The following is a 15,503-nucleotide window of genomic DNA, read 5'->3' as shown; positions in this document are numbered from 1 at the left end:
GACCAGTACAGGGAGTAAAACATGAATGGCTGTGTTGTGAGCATGTGTGTATATTTAACATGTCTGTTTATGTTCATTTTCACAAACTTGTTGCAGTATTCATTTAATTACTTAACTGTTGATTTCAGGACTCTCGATTGGTATTTTGAAAACACTGGTACCTGTCACTGCTAAAAGGTAACCCTCTTTTCTTTACTATAAGGCAGTTGGTCAATATGAAACAGTAAATACCAAAGTAAACAGACAGTAATGCATGTGTTTCTCAATGTTTTTTATAAACTATTTGATAATTTTTTTTATTACATCCATTTTTGTATATTCGTGACTATGTGGTCTTTGTTAGAAATGGCTCATGAAACTATTTCTATCACACATATGTAGACAAAAAGATTTGGAATTCTCAATGAAGATGGGTAAGAAGAAAATAAGTGGCACCTTGGCAAAGCCAGCTATTCACATGGCAAATAAAATATTTTTTCAAAAGTACATGTAGAGTGTACATTTACTTACCCTAATGTAGTTAGCATTTATGTAGGTACTCAAGGAGTCAGATGGATTTTTTGGTTTCAAATACACTCTGCTTAGAGGATCTAAGAGCACAAGGAAGATGGAAATTAATAAGAAAACCCATAGTTAGATGACTTCTAAAGAGAATCAAAGAGTTTCTGAAGGAAAAAAACCCTACTGTTATTTGGGGTTGTCAAGCAGTAAAGAATAATGCACAAATTGTTCCCTCTGCAAAGGATCATCACATGTAACTAGGGCACCCCTGTACTGCCCAATGCTGGGCTGTGCAGAACCATCTCAGCTTCAGAGCTGGGGGCACTGAAGCAACACTGTCTGGCCCAGGAAATGCTTGGCAAGGTCAAGACTGCCCGTGCTGCCTATCGAGCTGGCTTGCCTAGACTCTCTCTGAAACCTCTGCCCTATCATTGTACAATGGTTCATAATTACACCAAGCGCTTTGAACTTGGCTGTGGTACTTTCACCTAAAGCTGTAGTGTTCAGTGACTGCACTGGACAGTTGGATGTAAATTAAGAAAAGATTCCTCTGCCTGGGATGAAATAAAATATATGTGTTTTATATCAATTTAAGTTCACTGTAATGGGCTAGACTAGGTAACCCATATTCTTCCCTTCAGTCCTGTGTTCTCATCTGACACAATTTGTGACAATTCAGATGTACTGGACTGGAGACACAATTCCAAAATACAAGAACATTTTCTTTAATACTCTTCTTTAGTCTTGGATGCTCTAGAATGGAGTGGGGGCCAGTTCTATTGAGTAAAGAGCTGTGGCTTATTAAATCCCTCCTGGAAAGGAAGGTTTTGCTGCTTTATTTGTGATGATGTGACACCCCTCTCATATTTTTTGGAATTAAAGCAGTATATTCTCAAGTATACAAGGTAACAGAAAGGGGGAAGCAGATGGGGAGTGAGATGCCCATGTGGTGGCTTTCTAGGGACACACTTTGACTTTCTTCACACTTTGAAAATGTATTCTACCCCTAACAAAATTATATAGAAATATTTCTATGCTGAAAAAATATTTTCTTCTGGAAAGTTGCTTAAATACTTAGTTTAATACTCAGCGGGGTTTTTTTGACAGTATACAGACACCTATTGGTTTGGAAATAGACTCTGGGTAGCTCCTTTGCTGAGTGCAATCTAGGCAATGTGTTTAATGATACATACGTGGGCACTGAGCTGGAAAGAGATAAGAAAACACTGTTTAGTGTGTGGCCCTGCTGTTTACATTAAAAATATAGAAATGATATATATATACATATGTTGCCGCAAAACCTAGTATTTTCAGACTTGCTTCTGGATTTCTTTTGTGACTTTTCATCCTGCTGCTAAGATAAACGTTTGCAAATCAAAGGAAGAGGAGGGATGATCCCAAACATACTTTATGTCCTTTTCCCACTGGAGGTCACAGGGGCACCTTGGACAGGAATGGAGCCTTTGTAGAACCCAGGATGATGTTTTGAAAGTATGTTTCTTAAAATATGCAAATGATGCATGACTTCAAGGTCTGCACATGGCAGTATTATCTTCTGTGACTAATAGCACTAAGTGAACCCTAATTAACTTGTGTTAAAGTATCTTTCTACTAGCTTTTCTAACTTTTTTTCACTTAGAGCCTTTTTTTTTGCCTTAACAATATGAGGACAGGAAACCTCTCATTTCTTTTCAGCACAGAGTGGTTATTAGCTATTTCCACAAATGCCTCAGGCTACGTGGCCTTGAAAAAACACCCGCTTCCTCCAGCTCACACAATGCCTCTGATTCTGGTGTCACTTGACCCCTACCTTAAAAAACCTCTTCCAAGCAGACTCAACATCCAGTTTAATTACCATGTCTTGAGATAAATCCCTCTGTTACTAGGGAGCAGCTAAATCAGTTTCAAGATTTCTGAGACCTCCTTCCAACTCCAATCAATGAAACAAACACTGCTTCCGAACAGGAATCTTTTATAAATTAACAGTCATGATCAGTTAGGAAATAGGGAACTGCTGAGCTCTGAGATGAGGAAAACCTGAGCAATGCAGAAGATCCAGAACCACTAGGCAATCATCAGACACAAATGGAAATGATTAGCTTCCTCCTGAATGACAAACACCTTGGAGGTAATAATCTTATCCTTAAGGATGGCAAAGTCTTGGAGTCTGAAGCTACAGCAAAAAGACAGATGTTGACTGCAAGGTTGAATTCATCAATGTCTGTAAAATATCTGAAAATGCACTGGTGCTGCAAAGTACTTATAATTACTAATAAAATATGTATTCTTTAGTTTTAACTGAGGCAAAATTACTGCTGTTTTTTTCCATGTATCTAGGAAGTCTGGAATAGTTCTCTCAGTAGAGTAGAAGGTGCTCCTTCTAACTCCACCTTTAACAAATTAATGTCCTGAATTTATAACACTGGAGGAATAGGAGGGTGTTAAAGGGACTGTAACTTGCCTTCATGAGAGTGCCTGGTGCAGGGAACAAGCAGGGTTATATGGCAGTAGTGCTGGACAACTTCCTGCCATGGATACTGAAGGATCATTGACTCCATGAATTCCATTGGTGCTTTCGTTAGGGAGCAGATATGATTGATTGTAGTCAGGACTGGGGAGTGCAAGGGAGCTCAAAAATTTCAGCATCAAGAGAATGGTTTTCCAGCATCTGTTGATATGCTTTCGTAATAAAGTGCTTTGATCATACGATTTAATTTTCCCCTTGTCTTTAGTGGAATGTCAGAGCCAGTGTTAGCACAAACACTTCAAGCAACGGATCGTGGACTTCTGGGCCTGATCCCCTAAATGGTTTCTATCTTCATGTAAGTGTGAATCTACTGTTCTGCCCAGGGTGTTTTCATGCAGATTTTTGACTTGAGGTTAGTCTTCAGAGAGGAATAGGGAATGGTAAACTATATGGATGTGTTGCACATACAAAGATAGCCACAGAATAGTGTTAAACCACTTGCTCCTTTGTAAGCAGAAGTCCATGCATACTCTGAAATACCACAGGAATTCTGCTTCTGGTTTGAGATGTAGAAATGAGACAGGAAGTCAGAAAGATATAGGACTGGTGAAGTAGTGGGAGGTACAGGGGAAGATAGTAGGAAGCTGAGGTCCTGCTGCAGGGATATGCAGTGGGGACTGCAGGAGACAAGCAGGCAAAGGTGAAGACATGGAGTAAGAGGATGAGGAATGAGCAGCAGGGCTGCTGTTTGCCACACATTCTGGAACGTGGCTGTGGGGAAAGATTAGAAATCTGTGTGCAGGATTGGAAACCTGCTCAGAGGGCGTGAGAAATACTGTAGACTGGTGGCAGAGGGGATGCAGCTAAAGATATGGAGCAGGGTTTAACGGGAGCTATGGGTGGGCTCACAGTCAGGAGGAAAGAAGGACGAACACTGATCTTAAGGAATTGCATAGCCACTCGACTCTGATCCCACACTGACCCCTCAGTAGTTGAATTAGAATATAAGGCAATGTAAGGCAAATAACACTTAGAGACCTTAACGCAGCAGCCTGGTTTTTGCATAAGAGTGTTGGCTATATTATAGTGCAACTGAAACTGAAATCTGTCATAGAAATGTAACATCTCCTGTACTTCGTTGTTTTCCATATAGAATAATTTTCAATAGGCATTAGCTGTATTTCACATGAGTGTGTCTGCATGGGTGGTATCTGCTAATATAAATCTGCCCTCATGCACTCCATCATGGAATTATCTCGTAGAAAACAGAATATCCACCACAGCACAGAGGGTGGAGCTGGCAGGACTGGGCATTTTTAGAACATCACTTGTCATCACATGTGCCTTGATTCAGGAGACGCACCCAGTGCTGGGAATGGAAAAGTTGATGTGGGTGTACAAAGCAGAGGGTTGATATCATCTGAGAAGGAAACCAGGAAAGCTGTTCTATTTAATCACTCCAAAACCTCTCAGACTGCATGTAGGGTGTGTGAATATTTATTATGAAAACGTGCCTCAATCCTCAAAATATCTTCTTTGAAAAAACTTGGTGCTAACACACAACAAACGTTCTGATTTTTGTCAAGGACAGTTACAAAGTGCCTGTCAGTGAGTAGCTGTGGTGCACACCAGCAGTGTATTTGGACTGAAAATGTGCCATGGAACTAGTGGCACATCCTGGCTAACTGGAGATGAAGACACACAGGCAATCTGGTTCTCAAAGCTCATCAGCATCAAGCACAGCCCAGCTGTTGTGTCCCAATTCAAAACACATGCTACAGAGAAATTGGACTCATCACATTTGCAAGGCATTGCTGGAGGTGAACCTGATGGTGGCTGGGGCAGCCTGGACATGAGATGCTATGGGAAGGGAGAACTCCTTCCAAAAATCTGCCAGTCAGGCAGAGGGGGGCTGGTGATATCTTGTCTCCACTGCAGCTGATGGCTAAAGTCCTGCTGTCATCAAAGGGGTCAGGATTTCACTCTCCATGTATATCCTGTTGACACTGGGCCAAACTAAGGGAAGCTGAGTTGTCTGATTGTTGGTATCCAACTTGCATTCAGTTACCTTTTAATTCCTTTCAATATTTCTTGACTGTACTCAGATGCACACAGCTATTGGTTACAATAGATAAACTAACCATGAACATGATGACAATTTTACTGCAGGCTGAAGAGAAGCAAGGACTCCACACAAGCGTCTTTCCTAGCTACATATCACATTTCTGAGATTAATCTAGAGGCTGAAGGCCATCAGTTTTTATTAGTTTGACTGCAAGGCCTTGGTGTGATATGAACAAATTTTCAGGTTTGGTGAGAGAAACCTCATAATTTAAGATGTGTGAATTTGAATGACTAACATATAACATAGGCCTGCAAGGATATTCTAGAGATGTTTAAAAAGCAAATTTTTAGTTGATAAGATACGCTTTCATTTTAAAAGTATTCTTCATTCCAAACAGAAACAAAGTGTTTACACTGTTCTGTGGGAATGTTCTGTAATATTTTGAATCACTAAACTGTTTCATTTTGGTGATGTCAAAAATCATAAAAACTCAACTATTTGTGTCTATATTTAGTGTAATGTTAAAACTTCTGCAACCTAGTTTAAAACAAAACACAAACCAAAATGTTTAATAAAAGAGAAACGGAATATCTCATTATCCACCAACAAATGTTACGAAAATAGCTGCATTTCAGAAAAACATGTATTTTGAAGGAAAACTATTCCACTGAAAAGTTTTCAATCACCCCAATAACAAAGCAATTGAATATGAATTTGGGCCAATGAAAATACAGAAGCAGTACAGCAAGGCAGTAACAAGTTAAGAGCAATGAAGAGGAACACTGTAGGAATGTAAACAGATTTCCACAAAGACAGTTTAGTGCATGAGAAGGAAAAAAAGCAATCCCTAGAGGACCTTTAAAGATAGAAGCCCCCTACAGACAAGATAGGTTGCACTTGCTTTTTGTAGTCTGTTTTTTTTTAGTCCCAAGTACCTTGACCCAACCAGAGGGAATTCAGTGGTTTGGGCTATTATGAGAAGCTACTGCAAGGCATGGCAGACCTCACTCTCCCCATCTGCCTGAGCTGCCTTTCAGAGAAAATCAGCATAATCCAGGCTTGCCCTTCAGTACGTGGCTGGGATGCTGCCAACCTGTGTACATACTAAGGCATCCAGTGAGAGTTCTGCATTTGCCAGTCCTACAGCGCTGGGCTTCTGTTATCTTTCTACATGGATTATAAGTACAAGTATGAATGGGTACACATCAAGCAAATATAAAGACAGATTTTCACAGCAATACTTTCTCAAAGCAGGACTAAATGTCATAGCAGAAAACCATAGGCTAGCTCACTTACTTGGCAAAATTGTTTTATAGCGGTTTTTAGTTCCATGACTCGGGATGTCAATTTCTTTGGGATCCACAAAATTCATTGGTATTTCCTATAAAAAATAAATTAAATCAGACTGATGTTTCCAAAGGAGCCATGCAGGAAATTATCACCAGAAGGCCATCTGCTGTTACACAACTGTCTCTTAACATCAAAGTTATTAAGGAAAAAAGCGGTTCCCACCTCAAGCCTGTCAACACCCTTCCTTTAATAAACACAGGGAATTGCATATTGAAGGGGTGACTTCCAAGGAACACTCTTGATGAATTATTAAAAATAAAGTTTTTATGGGATTAGAACCAAGGTTAAAATGCACTATAGTTCCAGAAAAGTGGAGTTCAAAAGTACAGTACTGTGGCAAAAAAGAGCAATACTTTACATAATTGGGGGAGAAACTTTAAAAATAATTAAATATTAATATATGGCAAACTAAAAAAAATTTGTGCTAAGCCCTTAATAATGTAATTCAAAGACCTCACTTGACTTTTATATAAACTACTAGAATGAAGTGCCTTAGTCTTTTGCATTCAGACTCAAAAGTAATAAAAATCTGAAGCAATTTCTTTTGCTTCTTATTTTCATCTTTTAGTGACTGATTTACGTTGCAGAGGTGCAAGTAACTAATGTGGCAGTTTAAGTTTCAAAAATACACATATGATAAACTCCTCATAAACTTGAAATTACTATTTTTCAAACTGTTAGGATGAAAGGTAAAAATCTGCAAAATTTGCATTGAACAAAATGTTTAACTTGGTTTAAGGGAGAGTAAGAACAATTTTGATTTAAAAGTCCTGAAATAATGTTTCTACAGTTGAAAAAACCAACCCTTTTAAAATGGCAGGATGAAACATACAGAGATTGTTTTTTCATGACTGTGGCAGATGTTTTACCAACTGAAATTACCTGGAAAAATCACATAAAAATGCTTTTGTTTACTCAAATCTTCATTTTTATGCCGATTTTTTTTTTGGCCACTAATATTTAAGTTATCTTAGAGTGAGCTGGAGTTTGATCTTCAGTAAATTGATACTTCTTAAAAGAGTTTGGAAACATCATGCTAGCCTGGGACATTTAGCCTAAGAGACAGTGGCATATTATGTATTTGCCTCTTAGAGACACACAGGAACATGAGGAGGATCTGTTGGCTAGCATCACTGGAAATTTTATTTAAGGATTTTCCTTCAAAATGACTTGGTTTCTACTCTAGAGGTGCAGGCCTGCCCAGTACTTTGCTACAGAAGAGATGCATGGTCCCTGTCCCCTAGACACAAGTTCTGGTCCTGCCCAGCATGACCGACCTCTGCAGAGTTTTTTTTAAAGAAACAGGGATGAGGTCTCTAACAACTTGTCAGGCATGCACCCAACAGCAGATTTTTACATGGGTTCACCAAACAGGGGAAGCTATCCTCTCCTGTCACTGCTTGAAGAGATGGCAAAGTTAAGTAAAATTTAGATGGTTCATAGTGAAATGCTGTGATTTGTCTCCACTTCCTGACTTGGCCTCCGAGCATCTTATTATATGAGGTTGCATCTGTGTTGATTTTTATTTTTCTACCTTCTCTGCCTTGTGTCCATGCATTTCATGAACCTTCTTTATTCTCCCCCTCTCCCTCAGTCAGTGTCTTGCTTGATCTCTTCTTGGTCTTCAGCTGGCTCCTCAAAAGAAAGACTTGCTGTGTCAGGCCAGCCAAAGAGTTCCTGCTAATACACACCTTCCTTGCAGGTACTTCACCCAATCCTTTTTCAGATTGCTGTACTGCCATCTGTATGATGGCTGTCCTAAATTCAGCATCTTCTCACTTCCAAGACTTCATTCTTGCATAAGTATCAGCCCCACTACCTCAGGTCAAATCACCTCACCTCTGTCCTGCATCTAATGCTGCTTCCTTATCCACAAAACTACAAAATGAGTTCCCATACCCTCCTCATGCTCGCCTCTGACTTCTACCACTTCCCAATGGTGACCTCTGTCTGAGACTCTTACCCTTGGCCCTTGGGCTCTGAATTGTTCCAACTGGCTGACCTAGAGCTTCCCTAGATCAGTTATGGCTTAGTACAAACACCACCAGTACATGGCCTCTGAAAGGTTTCCATGCTAAACTATGCACCAAGTGAGAGAGAGCAAGACACTTTATAGGATCTCTGTCTTCTACAGTGTCTTCTACAGACACTGGAAAAAGATGCATGAGGAGGAGTTCTCTGCCTGTCAAAGTGATGGTGGTCAGTGAGGGTCTTCCAGATTTTCTCCCTTACTATGCCTGCTAAATTTTTTCAATCATTCATCATTTGGCAAGTTACTGAGAGATGCAAAAATGCCACCAAGTTGAAAACAGAAACACATTTCTTTGGGCCAACCAGGACCATTAATAACATTAATCACTTACATCCTGTAAACACTTTCTAATCAGTGGTCTCCTCCCAGTAGTAAGTACTTGTGAGTCCAAGGGCACAGACAGAAATCTGACAATACACTGTGGATCACAGCCACAGACAAGTCACTTATTCTGAAACTGGCTGTGAGAAAAAAGAGATTATTCCAGAAAAAAAGAGATCAGGATAATATGGTGATAACATTCCTGCTAACAGAGGAGCAAATAAGCCCAGCAGACTGCAAATAGCAGGAAAATGTGCAAACTAGTATATAAACTCTGTATCTGTATAGGCAACATATATATACAATTTTTTGATTAAACAAATATATTCAATTAAATAATTGCAAATAATGCATAAACTGCACACATGCCCATGCTCAGCCACATGAAATTATAGATGCATATGCATATTGTTCATGGGCTGGTTTCCCTCTTTGAGTGTTACCTTCTAATAGCAGCTATTCACATTAAATTTTAAATGCTGTTCATACACTTGAAGAGGTATGATTTGGATCTCTGAAAGCATTCAAGAAAATGTGGCAAAAATTAGGAAAATTCAGGCAGGTAGTCATTATACTCATCCCTCCATTTTTATGAGGACCTAATTTTATAGATTTAATGATCAGGCATCTTCCCATGCAGGACTGTATTTTTTGACATTCAGGTGTTTTGGGAATGAATTTTATCTTCTGTCACCAACTTCACATATTTTGTCCTTTGAAGAATAGCAACTCAAACTCCTAAAAGAAACATATATGCTGAGCAAATTATGTTTCTTCCTCCTTCCAAATCAGGTATATTCTCCCAACCAAATATACTTTTTAATTAAGTAATGTCCCTTCAATTTTTAATGAAAAAAAAAAAAAGAAGAAGAGCTAAAAATAACCTGAAACTGCTCATGTTTTAATTCTCCACTGAAAACTCCGAACATTTCTCCACTTTTTTTCACATTAGGAAGTTTTTCATGAGAGCTAATAATTCCAGGAGACTGCCTTACTGTATTTCTTTAACTAGTTAAAATGAGCTGTGTGAGCAGAATGGCTGAGGGTTATATACTGCATTCTCTGCATGCTTCAAGTTCTTACTTGAGCTATCATCTGTAGCAAGGAACATAGTAAACAGATACTGTTCAACATCTTCATCTTAAAACACTTTTAAAAAAACCAAACAACCAGAATAGACAAGTCATGACCTTTTCAATAAAACGCTGTGGAAACACTGAATGGCCAAAGCCATGTTGTGCCCTGCCAAGGGACAAATAAAATGTGACTCTGTCTCCCCAAAGCTGTGCACAACTGCTGTGTAAGATGATTTGGGTAAACAGGGTTCTATGAGGTGCCAATTTGTCTGTACAAACTGTCTCCTAACATGGGGGCTTAAGCATGATGAAGTTATTTCTTCTGACTCTCCTGCCTAAGCAGCAGAAGGGCAGAGAACCTATGGCATAACTGGTGATAAAAGTATGTTGGGTGATTGTAGTTTTTTCTGTATACACTGTCTGTCCACGTTTTGGTAGAAGAACTAGGGATTTACTTTTCTTAAGCAAATGACTTTTACGCTAAACCTTGGATTTTAAAGGTAAGTAAAAGGGCTGCTCCATAGGATGCAATTATTCATAACGAAAAGGTATTTTTAGCGTAAGATGGCACTCATCATCTATTGATTTACATGCACAAATTGGAAACAAAATGAAACCTAAGGGATCAAGTGCTCTGGCGTGTTTAATTTTAATTCCTCCAGTTTCTCTGATTTAGATATCAGATTTCTAGACATACAGTTCTCTGGATCAATTCTAGAACCCTTCTGAATAACTGTCACCTCTGGCCCTCTGATTCCTCAGCTGCTGAAGCAGAAGTGCTACATTACACCTCTCCAGTTAATACATCAGTAAGTGCATATATGGACTCCTTTAGGGTTCCTGGGTGACTACTAGCTTACTTTTATTATTTTTATTGATTTGTTATAGAATCTCTTCCACTAATGCTTCAACATCAGACAGAACCTCTAGTGACCTGCTTGAACCTATCTATCCCTGTCACAGATGCAGGAAATTTCCTAAGTTCTTCTAGGGTCAATGCAGATGCAAATAATGGAGTCACTTCTCACCTACTGATTCAAATTCCCCAAATCACTTTTCTACCATTTTGATCATCAATTGATCCTTGTATTCTTTAGTAAGGTTTGTGCTTTTGATCTGTTTAAACATGAAGTTATGATTTTTTAGATCCAAAACCTTTTTTGCCCTGCCTTACTCAGCTTTCACATTCAAGTAGCATCAGTTTATGCTCTTTTCTATTTCACTTGTAAAAAGTGCCTCCTTTTTTCTGACAGTTTCTTTCATTTGAGTGTTTTGCAATACCACACTTTTTCAGATCTTCTTAAAGTAACTTGTTGTAACGTGTTTTCCCTGACTGAGTTTTTCTGCTTTGACTTTTTTCCACCTGGCCATTTTCTTCATTTTAGATTCTTTCTCTTTTTACTAATACATACACTTGTAAAACTCTTCAGGGTTTTTTGTCTTGAGTATATTAGGCTGCTGTATGGCATGTTTGTTAAAGGTATTTTGGACCTTGGGAAAAAAGTCCCTTATGGACAGGGACTGTGGGTATCCTATCTGCTCCAAAAAAAAAATTTATGGTGACTAAAAATTTAGTGCTTACAACAAAATCTCCAATTATTACTGTGTTTTCACCATAGTCCTTATGATCTCTTTGAAACTGTCACAGTGTTACAGTTCTGACTGTTTGTGCTGTAGCTCTATTGTAATACTTAGCCCATCTATGATGGGACTTCAAAGCAAAAGGAATCTGTATTATCCACGGATTTAACTGTCTGACTTATCTGTCTTTAGTGCGCAAACGTAAAACTTGAAACTATCTAATCTGCCCTTTGGAAATGATTTGTACCTTGACATGAAAGTGTTGCCAGATTATTTTTTCCCTGCAGTTTCTGTTGTGCCACTTATGTCAAGAATCCTCATTTCAAGTGTGTTGTTAAACTCACCATGAATTCTGTTTGAAGCAAATGAGAACATGCAACCGTGTCTCGAAGCTGCTGCCGTGTCAGGACGCGCCCAGCTGACTGCAGGTATTCCATCGCTACTTTTTCTCGTGGGGTTGGCACAGCGACAAAAGGCTCAACACTTCCCAAGCTGCTCATATCCAAAGTCAGTGAGACATTGGATCCTCGTCTGCATTAGAAGATAATTCAAATGGTTACACGAGATCTGTGTTACTATAAATCCCATACTCATGACGCTGATCCTGAGTTATTTACACACCCTGATTCTCTCTACAGTCACTGATGGATTTGGGCATGCAGAGACTGCAAGACTAGTTTCACTGGTATCACTGAGCAGACGGAAAACCAAGTACATGCTACTTCTTCAACCTAACAACCAATGCTGCAAAAATGTGTGCTGGGGGCAACTATTGGAATTATTCTTAGAAGCAGAAACAGCTCCCTGTATGTTACTTTATTGTAACGAATGTCAAATGCAAAAGTGGTAACTTGGTAAGGGAGAAATATTTCACATAAAAACCACAGGGGATATATTTCTAACTGATACACATAACAATGTGAAATAAATTCACAGTTATGTCAGGTGCATGTTTTAAGAATTTACTGAAATTAAATATACATAATGGAGAGGGAAAATTTGATAAAAACAGCAGAAGAAGTGAAAGGCAGTGTAAACATTGTGACTACCAAGACAGTAGACAATGTCTCAGGTAGAAGGGAAGGGAGAGGCAATAAGGCACAGTAAATTACCTGTCTCTGAGGAAAAGGAATGGTCATAGACTTAGAAGGGGCTATTTGGAAATGCCAACCATCTCTTGTAGACTATAAAATTCATAACATTTCCATTTCTACAGGAAAATAAAGTTGGATTCAGTAACAACTTTGAGCCATGAAAATAGATATAGACCACACTTGTATGGGGCTTGGTATGAGCCCTATTCTTTTTTGGGGATTTCTCAAAACAACATTTAAGAAAACTGGCTTTTTTTTTTTTTTTTTTTTTTTTTTTTTTTTTTTTTTTTTTTTTTGTTTTTTTTTTTGTTTTGTTTTGTTTTGTTTTGTTTTGGTTTTGTTTTTTGTTTTTTGTATTTTCAACACATCAATCAAATATTATCTACTTGACCCTTAACTTTAGGCATATTGATGGCAAAAAATCCATGATCTGCAAATTGTGATGACTAAACACAAACTTAGAGTCATTTGTCAAAGTTTTTGTGTTTACTAAGCAGCAATCAGTCCTATAAGACTGACAGATTCAGCTTGCTGAGCTGGACTACAGATGCCCAGTTCAGTTAACATTTACCAAGCAGCTGTGCACATATAGAGATATGAGAACACCAGTCTGATTCCTACCTCTGCACATTATTGTATCTCCATTAGGTTACATTTACAAGTAAGTTCTTTGAACTCTTAATCACTCTGTCATGCTTAGATATACACAAACACAACATAAGATTGTCTCAAATCTCTCCTAATAGTCATCCTGCCAGATCATATACAACAAGGTATACAACTCTACGCCTTACCCATTTGTAAAATCCCATATGCCAATGATTAACCATTTACTGGATTATCTATTATCCAGTGATTCCAGTTTTTCTGCTGAAACTCTGCTTGGTTGTGTGCATTTCCCATTTGCAGGAGAACTGCTGGAAGAGTGTGACTGCACACCTCTCTGAACACTGGATGTTAAGATACAACTGTCCCTTTTACAGTAATACCACCTCTTATTATAAATATAATACAGACATCATCTGATAGTGTCTGTGAGGCAAGCGCTACTAATGTTGGGGGAATGCTTTTCTCTATAGAATCACAGAATCATTAAGGTTGGGAAAGACCTCCAAGACCAATGAGTTCAACCTTTGACTAAGCACCACCATGCCAACTAAACCACAGCATTAAGTGCCATGTCCAATTGTTTCTCGAGCACTCATAGAGATGGTGACTCCTCCCTGGAAACCTCGTTCCAATTCTCGACAACCCTTTCAGTGAAACAATTCTCCCTAACTTCCACTCTGAATCTCCCTGGTGCTCCTTGAAGCCATTTCCCCTTTTCTGTTGCTGATGGCTTGGGAGAAGAGGTTGACCCCCTCTCAGGTTGTTGTAAAGAGCAGTAAGATCTCCTCTGAGTCTCCTTTACCCCAGGCTAAAGATCCCCAGCTCCCTCATCAGCCTTTCAAAGGACTTGTGCTCGTTCCCCAGCTCCATTGCCCTTCTCTGGACACGCTCCAACACCTCAATGTCCTTCTTGTAGTGAGGGGACCAAAACTGGACACAAGACTCAAGGTGTGGCATCACCAGTGCTGAGTGAAGGGGGACAGTCACTGCCCTGATCCTGCTGACCACAGTATTCCTGACACAGACCAAGATGCCGTTGGCCTTCTTGGCCAGCTGGGCACATGCTGGATCATGTTCAGCTCCCATCGACCAGCACCCCCATGTCCTTTTCCACTAGGCAGCTTAATACCCACTTTGCCCCAGCCTGTGGAGCTGTGTGGGTGTTTTATGACTCAAGGGCAGGACCTGGCACTTCATCTTATTGAACCTGATCCACGTCAGCAGATGCTTCAGTAATTTTATTTTAAATTAAGCAATTTCTATAATCTCTTTCTACATGAATAGAAATTACTCCAGTTACTCAGCAAAGCACAAAGCAATAACATCCAAGAGACAAGATCACCTGGTGGAATAGGTGAATCTCACATTGTGTCATTTTGTTCACAACCCTATTTCAGCTTAGGTGATGGCACGGTGGCAGCAAGAGCTTTGGCTGCTCAGGCCTGCAGATGGTAACACTGCACAGTCAGCAGTGGGTATCTGGCTGCCTCCAAGGGTAGATGGAGACAATTTCTCTTGGCACAGGGAAGAGTGTGGGGTATGATTCTGCTAACTGTGCTGGAAGGTAGCAACCTGAAGTAGCAACCTGAGCAAAAAATGATGGGTGAGCGGTATACGCACAGACTACCAGTGGTGCTCTGTGCCTTCTGGCACAGCCTGCATGGTAATGGAGCCCCAGCCCCAGCCAGCACACACACCCAAATCCAGAGCTGTGATAGCCTGGGAAGTGGGCACACCATGATGGCTGCTCTCTGCTGGACCCTGCAGGAGGGTGCTGGCTCATATGCCCACTCAATTTCCCTGGGGACTGCCCAGACTGTGGGGGGAAATCAGTTCCCAGCTCCACACCACTTCTCAAGGAAAACATCCTCTCTGTCACAAAACCCCTCCCACACAAGCACCTCTTCTGACCATGACTAGCAATTTATTCCACAGAAAAAGGCAGTCTCTCAAACAGGTGGCTCTGAATGCAAATATTGCAAATCCAATCTTTTGAAAACCATCCAGAAATCTGCAGAAGAGCTGTGCAATGAATCCCTCCAAATCTGTTTAGGCTACCTTTGGTTGAGAAATGGGTAGCAATTTTGGTTCAGACACTTCTGGGAGAGCCTACTGGGATTTCCTAATATAGAGGAAAAGTATTCCCATTGTCCAGTAACAAAGTGAAAATGTTAATATTTTCTTTGGCTTTTACATTGTTATAACTGACAGTCTTGGCAACAGGAGATTTCCTTTTTAACAACAACAAAAAATATACCTGATCTAATTATAACTATGAGTTTACAGCTTTTACCATTTATGGGGATTATTGGTGAACACTGGTCTTGAGGATCTTACTCTGGAAAAAAGAGCCAGTTCTTAGGTGCATATTTAATGCATTAAAAGGTACACATTGAAAAAAATCTGA

At 39.6% G+C, this 15,503-nt stretch overlaps 1 protein-coding gene across 1 annotated transcript in view; it reads right to left on the bottom strand.

The window, feature by feature from the left end:
• The window catches only part of PTPRR (protein tyrosine phosphatase receptor type R), a 126,281-nt gene that overhangs the window by 19,319 nt on the left and 91,459 nt on the right, over positions 1-15,503 (bottom strand). Inside the window, exons 6-8 of the mRNA XM_083858726.1 lie at positions 11,738-11,924; positions 6,330-6,414; positions 511-590 (exon numbers count right to left, since the gene is read on the bottom strand). Of these exons, the coding sequence (XP_083714852.1) occupies positions 511-590; positions 6,330-6,414; positions 11,738-11,924 (352 nt within the window). The remainder of the gene's footprint in view (positions 1-510; positions 591-6,329; positions 6,415-11,737; positions 11,925-15,503) is intronic.

Source organism: Zosterops lateralis, assembly GCF_965231275.1.
Source record: "Zosterops lateralis genome assembly, chromosome: 4".
Classification (NCBI taxonomy): Eukaryota; Metazoa; Chordata; class Aves; order Passeriformes; family Zosteropidae; genus Zosterops; species Zosterops lateralis.
The sequence above is the reverse complement of the archived record's forward strand: the minus strand, read 5'-3'. Positions and strand labels throughout refer to the sequence as shown.